Below are 14,003 nucleotides of genomic sequence, written 5' to 3'. Positions count from 1 at the left end.
AATATTAATTTCCCAGCCATCATGTTCCTGAGTACACTTCGATTTTTATTTTCCTGCAGCCGTACACCACGCGAGACGCAAAGTTTCTTCTCAGTTGAATAATATTTTTCTCTCCTCCTCCACCCTCAGCTCTTCCCAAATCACAGGGGAATGACACCCAGGGGTCACTCCTTCTGAATTTTACTGTGTATGCCAAGCCTAACAAACAACCACTGCCTACCTGCAGGACAGAATAATGATAGCTGAAGGGTGTGTGACCAGGGGCAGGAGCCATTGTTTTTTTCCTCCAGGGAAGAGGATGGATTGGAAAAGCATCTGTATAGTCTTACTGGGTCGCTATTCACAATAGTTAACAAATGATCTGTTGTCGGCACTGGCCAGTGAGTTCACGTGTCAGCCATCAACAACCACCGGAACCCTCACTGCCTGCCCCAGGGTAGCTTTGCTGAACACCAGCCTGCCCAAGCCGAACATGGTTTGAAATTTATTTTTAATACTTCCTGTCTTTTCTTCCCATCTCGTGATGGCTCCTAAGATCAACCAGGTGTCTTTGTGAATTTTCAGTTTACTTGGTTCCCTTTAATGGGTGAGAAGCCTGGAAGAACCAGGTTGTGACTTGTATTTTCTTAATAATCATGCCTTAATAAATGCGGGGGTGCATCTTGGGCCAAGACACAGGAACACTTGATTTCTGGAAACTGGACTTTACATGAATCATGTTTGACTTTGGAGTAGATGCTCGAGGGCATTGTCGAGTTAGGTTAGGACCCACCGCTAGACTGAGGGTTTGCTCATGGTTCATTATGCATATCCGAGGCCCTCAGAGTCTAGGGATGCTGGGTGCAGTGCTTGTCTAACCTCATTCTGCCTGAGGAGTTGCAGTGAAAGCTGGAGATTTGATACCCAGATGCCTGGGAAGATGGGTGCTCCCTAGGAAGGCGGATGGGTTAGTAAGGGAGTGACAGCCCCAGGCCCGCCCCAGGAGGTCTGGAGGTACTCACTTGAGAGGTCCCTGCCCACACCCAGAGCCAAGCCGTCCTTGATCCACAGAACGAAGCCATCGTATTCAGGGATGGCGCACAGTAGCGTCACTGGCTGTCCCGACACCACCACTTGGTCCTGGGGCTGCTGGCTGAAGGAATAGACTTGACCTGGGAAGGAGACAAACACAACGGTCAGTTACCTGCTGGCTGCAGGGGTGAGAAGGCTCCCCTCCAGCTATGGAAGTAGAGCAGCAGAGCAGGGCTGGCCCAGGAGACTGAGCCTCCTGAATCACCTGGCTTTTCTGCTGGGGGTCTGGTAGAACTTCCTAACTGGTCTCAGCCCCAGCTCTATTCCCTCCTGTGAGGAGCTGGCTCCCAGCTCCGGCCCCTCTGCCCATGAGTCCCTAACACATGGATTGGTCTAGCCACACCCCAGCTCCCTATGGGCCATCTCCTTCCACCGTTGGGACGTGCCACTTCCCATGCATTGGTGAGTTCCTACTTAATGCCATGTGCTGGGCACACAGTTCCACAGGGCAGAAACAGGAGAGAGAGAGAGACCTCTAGCTAGAAGCATTCTGTGGTGGCTGTGTGTTAAGAAGGTGGGCGATGGAGGGTGGTGTGGCTTTGGTTAAACCTGAGAATTCAGGAAATCATTTTGTTGTTTCATTGGCTCCTGGGGTGGGCTGAGGGCCAAGTTCGGGGGGGGGGTGATGGTGCAGTGTGGCAGGAGGCGTGCTGAGGAGGTGTGCTGTCCCACCATGTCCTCCCTGTCCGTTTCTTTTCCGCAGCAGACCTTACTCCAGCCTCACAATCACTTGGGAAAAAATCATTAGGAACACCATGCCACGTCAAAATGAGATGGCCAGAACCATCGAAGAGAGTCAGTTGACAGTATTTTATTAAACAAACCCACCCACAATGCTTTTAAGATGCCATGCTCTATTTTGAGGCTTTAAAATATTAGTTCATTAATATTTTCATCCTCATAACAACCTAAAAACAGTAAGCACCATTTTTATCCCCATTTTCCAGATGGGGGAATGAGGCACAGGGAGGTGAAAAATAGTAACGGGAGTTGTGCTTGTGAATTGCTCACCAAATACAGCACATGCCCTGACTCTAGTTATCACTGTGGCAACACTCGTATGGGGCATTGTCAACCCCATTTTACAGGGCTTTAGGAAACGGAGGCTCAGGGTTAACTGAATTGCCCAGGGAACTGTCTAGTGGGAGTGGGGGTGGGGGGTGCTGTGAATCCAAGTCTTTCTGGCTCCAAAGACCGTGCTGTCTTCTACTGAGCTACATACACTATGTGCAGATCCTCATGCCTGGCCTTGGAGGGAGTTGCTGATGAGGAGGTGTGATGTGATCTGTGTCTCCTGGGAGTCCACAGTTGAATGGACATATGGGACGCTGACATTCACTGAGCCTCTGGCCCACAATACGACCAGTGCTTCACACAACCCCTTCTCCTGTGATCCACTTAATTATACTTCAGAGCAGAAATAGCCCCATTTTACAACAAAGAAACCAGGATCAGAGAGGCACAGTAACCTGCCCAAGGTCACACAGCTAATGAGTGGTAGAGTGGGGGTTTCAGCAGGGGCCCATCTGCATTCCAAGCCCTCCCTTTTTCCTTTATCCTACCTCCTGCTCTTCAGACCCAGACCTGATTGAGGCAAAATGGAACCTGGCGCGCCAGCTGCTGATGCTGTGGCCTCTCCTCCCCGGACCTGGGAGAGTCAGGGGCAGCCACAGAGGTCCTGGACACTGGCTACTGCCCATCTTGGGGACAAAAAGCCCCAGGCTTGGGCCACACCTAGGACTGAGCTCTCAGCAACAGATGACCCCAAGAGGGGGACGCTTGGTGTGTATCAACCCAGGGGAGCCTGGATGGCAGCAGAGCTTGGGGTGGAGGCTCCCCAGAAGGAGGGGTGAGTTTCACGGTGGAGAGCTGGGGGCAGGCAGGAAGGTGGCCGAGTTCACAACCTGATGAGAGCTTGGCAGGGTCTCTGAGGAGTCTCATTAAAAATCCAATTGGCCTTGAATTGTGGGAGTAACACTTTTTGTTCTGATTTGAGCTTTACAAATTAGATTTCATAGGACATTTTAATCAGCTATGTATGGTAGGGTTTTTTTTTTTTCCTCTCTGTCTCTTCAAGCTCTCTGTTGTAATTAGACTGTTTCTGGCACCAAAACGGTAGAAAAGGAGGGAAGAGATGAGAGAGGAGAAGAGGAGAGGAGGGAGGAACTGGAGAGAAAGCAGAGGAGTGAAGTGAGGATGTGGGAGAGAAAAGGTGAGGGAGAGGAAGAGAAGGAAGCAGGGGAGGAGCGTGAGGGGAAGCATGGAGAGGGAGGGCGTGGGCGGAAAGGGCTCCTTCTCTAGGCTCCTTTTACTCTAATGATGATTTCACAGCTCATCCTTTTATCTCAAAATCTTTCTTGCAAGAAGGACAGAGTCAAGACAGCCGCAGTGACTGCCGAAGATTGTGCTATCAGAGAGAATTATCAGGTTGTCAGCTGGACGCGGAGGGGGTTATAATGAGAGCGCCTTAAATGAAGCAGTGCCCGAGCCCTCTGAGGTGTCCATTATTAGGAAGCACCCACAATGGGTAACAGTCCCGGTCTCTCTCCATCCCGCATCCTCTTGGAGGAAGGTGTGGGAGGTACTGGGTGAGGGCCCCCGGGGAGGTGGGGTGCAGGAAGCATCTGAGGGCCAAGGGTAAGTTGTGGACTGGCTGGAGCCCCCAGGGAGAGGAGGGGGCCATCACCATGGAAACCAGACTCTGAAGGAAGGCAACGCTGGGAGGGGGGCCCAGTTACAGCAGGCCGTGGAGGTGGACTCTGAGTGGCCACAGACCCTTTTGGTGGGTGTCTCAGAGTCAGGGGTGGCAGCAGGCACAAGATCCCTGGAATAAGACCTGGGGTCTGCAAGAAAGGAACCTGACGGGATGGAGCTGAGTAGGACAGGGCCTTTCGAGGAGGAACATCGCCCGATGCCATCTGAGCAGGCTTGGAGGTGTAGAATCCCACAGGTTGCAGTGAGCCAAGATCGCCCCACTGCACTCCAGCCTGGGTGACGGAGTGAGACTTGGTCTAAAAAAAAAAAAAAAACAAAAATCCTTCCTAGAGCCTGTTACATTCTGTCTGCTTGGATCCACTAGCTTTTCTATGGAAAGACTGTTTCTAGGGCAGATGAGTTCACAGGAAAAATCCACCCAAAGGACATGATTTACAAACTATTATTTTTGGGGATGGGACACAGTACTCTGACAATTTCCCTTTTCAGTCTAATTTTAATTTTTGCACATTATATTTAAGTCACTATAATTACTTTTCTCTTTTAAACCAATGAGTTTTTTTTTTTAATGAATTTTAAACTGTTACTGAGTATCTAGAGTGGATAAAAGTTGAGGTGCCATGGATGAAGATGGAGATGGAGGGATGGAGCCCACTTTTTTTTCATCCATCTGACAGATCTTGAGGCCTCTCATTTGGGCTCAAGAGCCCCTCAGAGCACAGCTTTTGAGCCATGGCTGTAAGTTATTGCCAGAAGAATACTCCTCACCCACCAACTCTTTATTTTCTTTTGAGACTGAGTCTCACTCTGTCGCCCAAGTTGGAGTTCAGTGGGGCAATCTTGGCTCACTGCAACCTCCGCCTCCCGGGTTCAAGCGATTCTCCTGCCTCAGCCTCCTGAGTAGCTGGGGTTACAGGTGTGCACCACCATGCCCAGCTAATTTTTGTATTTTTAGTGGAGACAGGGTTTCACCATGTTGGCCATGTTGGCTGGTCTTGAACTTCTGACCTCAAGTGATCCTCCCACCTCGGACTCCCAAAGTGCTGGGATCACAGGCATGAGCCACCGTGCCTGGCTTCTACTTGCTTTATTTTCCTCATTTTCTTTTCTACTCTAAAGAAGTGAAATGCGAGTGAACCCAAGGTCATTTTCTGCAGCCTCCTGGGTAGTACCTTCAGTAGACAGTGAGCTTCTGGGAACCTGTTTCTTCCACACACGCTGACTGAACCCTGCAGTGAGGCAGGCACTGTGCTGTCTGGTGAGGAGCAGGGGAACAGGCCTGGTCACCCCTCCAGGAGCTCACAGCTATGCCCCCTCCTCATCACACCTGAGGGTCTCAGATGGAACACAGAGTAGGTGCCTCCCAGGCTCGGGTCCTGCTCTCGGTAGAGATGTGACACACCTAGCACCTTCCTCCGGCCCAAGACTTCCATCTTCTCTGCTTCCCATTTTCCCCGATGACGTTCCCCTGGTGTGAAGCCTTGGCGGTCGGTGCAACCTCCCCATCCCACACTTTTATTTTTATTTTATTATTTTTTTTAAGATGGAGTCTCACTCTGTTGCCCAGGCTGGAGTGCAGTGGCGCGATCTCCGCTTACTGCAACCCTTGCCTCCTGGGTTCAAGTGATTCTTCTGCCTCAGCCTATTGAGTAGCTGGGACTATAGGCACGCGCCACCACGCCTTCTAATTTTTGTAGTTTTAGTAGAGATGGGGTTTCACCGTATTAGCCAGGCTGGTCTCGAACTCCTGACCTCGTGATCCACCTGCCTCGACCTCCCAAAGTGCTGGGATTATGGGTATGAGCCACTGCGCCCGGTGCCATGCTTTGTTTTGAGTGTGTCACCATCACTGAGCCTAGCCCAGCAGGCTGCACATCTCTCAGACTTCCCCTTTCCTCTCTGTTCCCACTGCTACCACCCAGGTTCAAGCTCTCATTGCCCCAACCTGGGGTCTTGCCACAGACTCTGAATGTTCTCTTTGCCTGATCCATTAATGTGCTGAACCTGGATTTCCTTCTTAGTTCACCACTTGCTTTAGGGCTCCCCTCTTTTAAAGGGTGGGACCTCTCATGGCTCTCCACTCTCTCCGGGACAACGCCCAACCTTCCATGCTGGATTCTAATCTCCAAAATCCAGCTCCTTTTCTTCCTGGGAGCTCCACAGCACCCCTGTGCTGGCTGATCACTAAGGCCACCTGCCCCAAGTTCTCCTCGCTGTTTCATTGTCCTGGGATGCACCTCGCTCCCTGACCCTGCCCAAGGCACCCCCTCCCGCTAAGCAACCCCACCTTTCATTGAAGGCCCAGTTCTCTTCCTAGGCAGCTCCTGTGACCCACAGGGAATCTTCTTTTTTCTCATCTTCTCTCTAGTTTCTCATTTTGCCTCTTCTTCATCAACTTCTCCAAACCTTTATTGAGCATCTACTATATGTCAGATGCTGATGAAACAAATAAGGAAGAAACAGGGTACACTTCTTGAGGGCAGGGGCCACAGCTATCTTTTCTGTCTTGTGTTCGCAGCTGTGGGTGAGCGTCGGTTACATGTCTGTCACATGTGCCTTTGCACTTAGAGTTTGCCTGCTCTTGTTGGTCTGCTGAGATCGGTGGTCATTGCAGGAAAATTGCTTTTGCATTATAAACTCCTAACCCGGCAGATACTATGCAGAGCACACCACACAGGAGAAAGATGAGAAATCACAGGGTGGGCTGGAGTCTCAAGGAATCAGGCTTGACAGGAGAAAACAAGAATGCTGTTCATGGAAGATTTACTTGATGCCAGGTCTGTGACCGTATACGTTGTTTCTGGCATGCACATTAGCCATATTACCCACATTTTATAGATGAATCGAGGCTCACAGCAGGGACTTGCGCAAATTCACTTAGTTAGCTCAGGTGTTACTCAAACCCCAATGATCTGGGTTCAGCCCTGTTTTCTCACCACTATCCGATGTGGGTTGTTGAACCAAGGGTCTCAAACGCAGATTTTGATTCTCAAACAAGTACTCACCCCACCAACAAAGCAGCCTCCTCAGATCATCTATTTTTATTTATTTTTGAGATGGAGTCTTGCTCTTGTCGCCCAGGATGGAGTGCAATGGTATGATGTCAGCTCACTGCAACCTCTGCCTCCTGGGTTCAAGGGATTCTCCTGCCTCAGCCTCCCGAGTAGCTGAGACTACAGGTGTGCACCACTGTGCCTGGCTAATTTTTGTATTTTTAGTAGAGACAGGGTTTCACCATGTTGCCCAGGCCGGTCTTGAACTCCCGACCTCGAGTGATCTGCCCACTCTCAGCCTCCCAAAATGCTGGGATTACAGGCGTGAGCCATTGCACCCAACCCCTGTGCAATTCTCTTCCCATCCACGCTTGGAGGCAGTTCAGAGTCAATCAGGAGGTAGCTCAAGGGTGGGCTCACTCCCTGCCTCCCCTTTCTCCACTGGTCATTTGGCCTGGCCTTTGTTCCAGCAGCAGATTGAGGGGACATGGCCACTCCCCTTAGGATTAAACCCAGCCAGACCTGGACAGGAAGTGAGGGTCACTAATATAAGGTCAGAAATGATTGCCCTTGCTTCTAAGGAGCCTGGTGCTAACACATGCACACACCCGCCTGCATGCCTGTGAGTGTGGGCAGCCCAGCTGAAACGCTACCTGCCCCCCTCAGCTCTCAGGACATTCTGTGAAACTCGCTGAGAGCCTTGGATGGTCACGTTTGACCACAGGTCACTGGATTACAAGGGATAAAGTGGTCTCCTAGAGAAGTCATATAAAGCTTTTTGGGGGTTTAGGAGAGTCCTGCTTCAAGCAAGGGAGTTGCAGGGAGGAAGCAGAGAAGGCATCCTGGAGGAGGAATCATCATATGGGGAAAGTGATGGAGGAGAAATGTCATTCTGGGGTAGGAAAAAAAGATAAGCAAGACCATGAGTGATGGGTAACCCTCCGTCACCTGCCCGGAGTACCCAACCGATGGCTCACCTGTCGGAGCCTGGGTCCTGGACAGTAGGAAGAACACAGGGTCAGTCAGGCCTGGGAAGGAACTCTGACCTTGTCCCTAGCAGTGTGATCTGAGGCCAGTGCCTCACCCTTTCTGAGCCTCAGTTTCCTTATCTGAAAAATGGGGATGACACACCTCCCTGGCAAAGCTGCTGTGAGCATGAGAGGTTTTATATGTAAATGGTCTTGGTAGACAGGTGTTTTACAAAGGGTCATTCTTACTTTCATCACTATCCATGAGTCTTTCCTGTGCTTGGGACTATTAAAACAGGGACAAGAGGAGCACCTGTCTTGCGGAGTCCCCGAGCTGAGAACGGAGGCTTTGCAAATCTGAAGTTGCACCCATTAGAAAGCTGTGTGGGTGGTGCAGGAGACAGTGGGTGAGCCCTCCCATTGGCTCTGCCTCTTCTGCTCATCCCAGTTGGCTTCACAGTCTCCTGGAGTGCCGGGTCAGCCATGCAGAAAGGGCTCAGATGTCACTGTCTGCCTTTTATTAGTGACCAATTGGAAAAGGCTTAAGAATACTTATGCTGGGGATATTTATTGCTGACTTTCTCCCAGCCCGGAGCTTGCAAGTTGCCTCTTATGGGATTAAGGAAAGCTGCCCCTGTCCAGAGAAGCAAGCAGATAGGAAGAAGAGAAGGAGAGAAGAAGCCAGCTCAGTGGCTGCTGGTGACATCAGAACAACATCAGGTGGAATGGGAAAGACAAGGGCAGCATGATTCAGATCATACCTGGAAACCCAAGTCTTGAATTCTGCTGTGTTCCTGCTGCACAGTACAGGGCCAGCATCTAACACAGGAGGATCAGCTTTCAGACATTTCCAGAATGCCGTTGGTGACCTGCTCAGGGGAGCAGGATTGGAGGTGGTAGAGTATGTTCTGGCCCACTGATTGACTAATAAAATGGATTTTTATGGAGGGTCTAGGGAGTGTCAGTCATAGTGCCAGCTCTCAGGATGCCATGGTGGCCTCAGGCATGGGCAGGAGCTACCTTAGCAGTCTCCAAGTCCCCAGGTTGGGTGTGGGGTGTGCAGGAGGGGCCGATATGTCTTCTGCTGAGTAGGCTCTGACCTGTGGGGAGGCAAATATGTGCAGAAGAAACTAGAATAAAAAGTTCTACACTATAAGCATCAGAGTGAGGCACGAAGTCCCAAAGAAGGAGTCACAGAAGGGTTGGCTTCTGAAATGGCCAGGATGAAGACAAGGTGGGAATGTTACCTGGAATGGGGAACAGCTTACGTCAAGTGTGGAGAACAGATGTGTTCATGGAATAAAAGCAGCAGTGCCACATAGTCTGGGCTTGATCTCTGGCCCTGCCATTATGGCTGTAAGTTCCTGAGAAAATTGCTTAGTCCCTCTGAGTCTCAGTTTCCCTATTGGGTTAGCAATCAATACTTGTTGAGCTGTTTGTGAGAATGAAAGAGGTCATTCTGTGTGACGTGCACAGGGCCCTGCCTGCCTTCCACAATGGCAGCTGGCAGTATCATTGCAAGCCTAGCAGGCTGGGTGCACGGAGCATGTGTGTGCAGACGCTCTTAGTAGAATGTAAATCTAGAAAGTCCTGGTGGGTTGGACTGTGTGGGCCCTTGAACGTGTGCTGAGAAGTTCGCACTTCATGAGAAGTCATCAAAGGTTTTTGACCCACATGCTCAGATCTGAGTTCTAGAAAGATCACAGTGGTGACAGCAAGGAGGATGAATGAAGGAGGATAATCTGAAGACAGGGAGATTGATCAGCAAGCTTTTGCTGTCATGAGGGCTCAGGCTAACTGCATCCATGGAAAGAAGAAATGGATTTAGGAGCCATTTGTGGGTAGAACTGATAGCACTTGACTGGAGATGGGGAGATGAGGAAGATGAAGGCGTAAAGGCCCCAGTCTCTGGCTTGCAGGACAGGATGAATAGAGGACGGAGGAGCTATTTGCTGCTCAGGAGGAGAAGCGGGCTTGAGCTGAGGCAGTGAGTTCAGTTTTAAATGTGCTGATGGAGAGGGGTCCAGAATCCCTCAGGTGATGCTGTCCCAGATGTAGCTAGGTCAATGGTTCTGGAGCTGGGAAGGAGGTGTGAAGAACTCACACTGACTGAGCACTCTCTATGGGTCAGGCAGTAGGAGAAGTATTTTCAGGTGTCCTCTCACTTGATGTTGACCTGAGAATTCACCTCCAAATATGGAAAGTTAGAGATGTTGATGTGACTATCTAAGAGGGACAGGGTTCCTCCAGTCTGGGAGTGTTGGAAGTAGCTGCCTTGGGTGAAACATCTAACTCTTGTTGAGGTTTGCACAGGTTTTGAACCCTATTGGGATGGCAAGAGATCATCTAGCCTAATCTTCTCCCTTTAGACTGGGATTGGAAATATAAACAGAGAAACCAGAAGAACGAGGCAGGGGTGGAAGACAGCGTCTTTTCTCTATTGTCTGTTTCTCCTAAATTTCTACTGGGAGAGAGACAAAGAAACATTTTCCATCCCAGCATCGCCATTTGCAGCCACTGGTATCTTGATTCTGATACACGCGTGAGGAGAAGCTTGCCAGTCTCATGAACATTCCTGAAATTGCACTAGAATTTCACTTGGACTTACAAAAAAGAGGCTGACCGCTCTTCGCAGGGCTGGATGAGGGAGTGGGAAGTCTGAGGGCACATTCCCCTATGCTTGCTCCTCACACGGGTGGGCCAGCGTGGGCAGCCTGCGATTCTCCCGGCCTCACACATCTCTCCCCAGGACACAAAATCCACCAAGGTTGTCCTGGACAGTGTGGATCTTTAATGAAGAGCAATTGGGTTGGCCGAGGCAGGGTGAGTCCAAAGTCACTATAAATCCTTTGCCTACTGATGATCAGGCTGGCAGCCCCTGCCAGAGCCTGCACTGTGCTCATTAGTGGCAAGGAGAGGGATTCTTCCATCGATCCAGCCAAGGCCTGGATGCCACGAAGACACTGATAAGTGCTGCTGGAAATACGGGCTCTTCAGTGCCCGTGACGGAGCCCATCCATCCCTGCCCGAGGTCACCTGGAGGTCTAAATGAGACAGGATGGGCATAGCAGAGTGGGTTTATGGTGGGGGAGTGGAGATGGGAGACACTCCACAACGTATGAAGCAGAGACCCTGTCTGTGGTCTCAGGCCTCTTGCTGGCCAGCCATGGGACCCCAGCTAAGCCCCCTTTCTTCTCTGAGTCTCAGGCTCTTGTGTCTTCCGACTGGAATATGCCCTCACTGAGCCAGCACCTTGGGATGTGTTGGAGCAGCATGGAAGGAAGAGAGTGGCACTAAGGGGCAGGGATGGAACTATGCCATTGGCCCAAGAGGGAGCTGCAGACTCGGCTACAGGCAGGCTTGGCTGCAGGCAGAGAGAGTACCCATCAACCCTTCTCAGAGGGCATTGGCATGGGCACCACCAAGAGAGACTGGAGGTTAGGCCATGGATTGGCTGACTCCAAGATGCCCAGCACCTCTTGCTCCCATGTCTAAGGGGTACCATGTGGACACATAAAGCTTTGTCCTTGCCCTGAGCACCTGGGCCCAGAAGGTACCAGTTGGTGCTGCCTCTGCCACCTCTTAACTGTGTGCCCTTGGGCCTGACTCTTCCCTTAACTAAGGCTCAGATGCCTCATCTGTAAAATGCAGGGTTTAAGTCCCTTCCTCCCAACCCTGATGCTTGATGTTCTAATTTATCCAAACTCCTATTTCGGGGGGCGAGGGGTAGTCCTAAGGTTGAAAATAATAAAATCAAGGTGCAAGGAAGTCAAAGCAAGTCTCTCAAGGACACTTGGTCTTTTGGGGGTCAGATCTATATCCCAAACCTTAAAAAAAGTAAACAAAATAATCATTTCTGCTGCTGTAGCCTTGTCAGTCAGACATGGTTCGGAAACTTCCATGTACGTGAGGATCACCTGGGGGACTGGCTAAAAATAACAGTTTCCTGGGCTCCAACTCAGAGATTCTGGGAGAGTGGGTCTGAGCTGGGTCAAGGAATCTGCCTTTTAATAGCTTCTGGGTCATCCTTCTGCAGGTGGTTCCTGGACCACATCTGAAGGGCACTGTTGTGTGCCCGCAGCACAGGCCTGTGGGCCTGGGTTATTTCTAGTTCTGACTCTGTCACTGGGTGGCCTTGATCAAGTGACTGTCTCTCTCTCAGGGTGCTCTTTGGTGTTCCCACTGCACAGTGAAGGCATTTTCACACATTTTGAAAGTTCATGCAACCCTTTTTGTCAGTGAAATCTCACAGGGAACCCCAATGTATAAAATGGTGAAGGCAGAGCTGAGGCAGCACTGGAAGGACTAAGTCCTGCCCATGGCAGCCCTGAGAGGGCCCTGAGGACCTCAAGGGTTCCAAAGGCCCTGTGCAGTTCTGATGCTCTTCAGGTGTCCTGTGAAGGGCTACGTGGCCACATCCCACTGACAGTGTGAAACCTGGCCCACCCGGCATGCACTGTGTGGCTCAGGCAGGCCGGCCTAAAGCACAAGGCACCTTGTTCTTGCTCTCTGAACCTGCATGGAGAATCACAACTCAGACCTGGTGCTTATAGATGAGTCTTCTCATGGCTCCTGGAGTTGTTCCCAATTGGACACAGACCATCTTGGTGCAATGCCCTGGATTTCTCCCCTCTTGGAGACCAAATACAATCAACTCTTAATTATCTTTGTTAATGGAGAAGAGCAAGGGTGTGAATAATCTAAAATGATAGACAATCCAAAACAATGAATAATCCTAAGTTACATTCATTTTCGACTTTGGAATGCATTTTGATATTCACATTTCAATATGGATATGTTTGATGTTCTAGGAATTTTTAATACTTAAAAAAACAGTCAACCCAAGGATGGGGCTCCCTGTCTGCCTCCTACTGAGCTGAGGGGAGAACATCACCTCTGGGACTGGCCCAAAGCTAGAGTCAGGTGCTCTCCACCTTCCCCAACTCCTGTCTTTATGGCTCATACCTTATCTAGGAGGGGAGGGGGATATTAACAGATTTTGCCTTTGAAGGACTTTTATTCCCTTTGGACCTCATGCACATAAGAGCAAAATAAGAAGCTGTGAAATGTTAACAGAGGACTTCATTAAGCAAACTTGGTGATAGCATTTGCCAGGAATGGGGACAATTTGCCAACAGATAATTGAGTGCTGACTATATATGTGTCCTAATTAAAAAAGTGATTCTTCTTCTCACTGCCCTGGGATTGTGGGCTGTCTTCTGGTGGGTTTGGGATATTAACCACAACTAACTCCTATACAAAGCACTTCACATACATTATCTTACCTAATCCACCCTCACAGCACCCCGTGGAGCAGGTCCCGTCATCAGCCCCCCATGTAGAGATGTGAATATCACAGCTCCAAGCCTGATGTCCCCTGTGAATGCACCCTCCCAAGTCCTCCCTCTTCTACCCCACCCTGCCTCTCCTGTCACCCACCAAACAGGGGCCCTGCAAGGCCTCAGCTGGTCTGCATCAATCAAAGAGAACAAAGCAAAACTCACTTGCCATTACTGCCCCAGTCTCTCTGATTGTTGGAAGTAGAGATGTTCGTCAAGGAGAGGTTTTGTGCTGGAAGCCCCTTGAGAGGACGGAGAGGGAGTGTGAGGGCTGCCTGGGACGCCCAGCCTGGGAAGGGAAGTTTTCTGCTTTTTCAGTAGGACAGAGCTCCTTAGAAGCAGGGGTAGCCCCGGCTCACATCTACCATCCTGAGAGATGGAGAATCTTTCCCATTTTATGGACAAGGAAACTCAGAGAGGTTACATAGCCCATCCACGGTCACAGCGTGTGGTAGAGCTAGGGTTTGAGCCATTTGACTGCAGGCCTGGCTTTTTTTCCCCCAACAGTAGCAGGTCAGCAGAGGGTGCTTGATCTGTGTGGTTTCCTCTTCAGAAAGCAGAGACTCACTTCTGTGCCACCTACCTGTCCCCGGCTGAGCTCCAAAAACAGCTATAAAGCCGATGGGAAGCCGATAGGACAGTCCTTGCCCTACCTGAAGACCACGGAAACTTCTCCCATGGTGCCCTTGGGGCTGAAATCAGCTCTGTCAACAATATTTTAGGGCAAAAGTTGTCTGCACCACTTTTAACCCTAACCCTCTGTGGCCCTATTCAGAAGCCCTTTGCGGAGGCCGATCCCTGGCCATAGCTCTCTCTGCTCGGCCCTGGGCTGGGTGAATAATGACTTCCATTCCCTGCCCTGCTGGAGCCTTGGGCCTTTGCCACCGCCACCATGGTGCTGAGCCACTTATTTGTTG

At 50.5% G+C, this 14,003-nt stretch overlaps 1 protein-coding gene across 1 annotated transcript in view; it reads right to left on the bottom strand.

Moving 5' to 3' along the window:
* Positions 1 to 14,003, bottom strand: part of KIRREL3 (kin of IRRE like 3 (Drosophila)) — a 142,174-nt gene that overhangs the window by 109,189 nt on the left and 18,982 nt on the right. Inside the window, exon 2 of the mRNA XM_012001243.1 lies at positions 1,002 to 1,151. Coding sequence (XP_011856633.1) covers positions 1,002 to 1,151 — 150 coding nt within the window. The remainder of the gene's footprint in view (positions 1 to 1,001; positions 1,152 to 14,003) is intronic.

This window comes from Mandrillus leucophaeus, unplaced genomic scaffold (assembly GCF_000951045.1).
Source record: "Mandrillus leucophaeus isolate KB7577 unplaced genomic scaffold, Mleu.le_1.0 Scaffold656, whole genome shotgun sequence".
NCBI classification, from domain to species: Eukaryota; Metazoa; Chordata; class Mammalia; order Primates; family Cercopithecidae; genus Mandrillus; species Mandrillus leucophaeus.
Note: the sequence above shows the minus strand (reverse complement) of the source record. Positions and strands in the feature narration are given on the sequence as shown.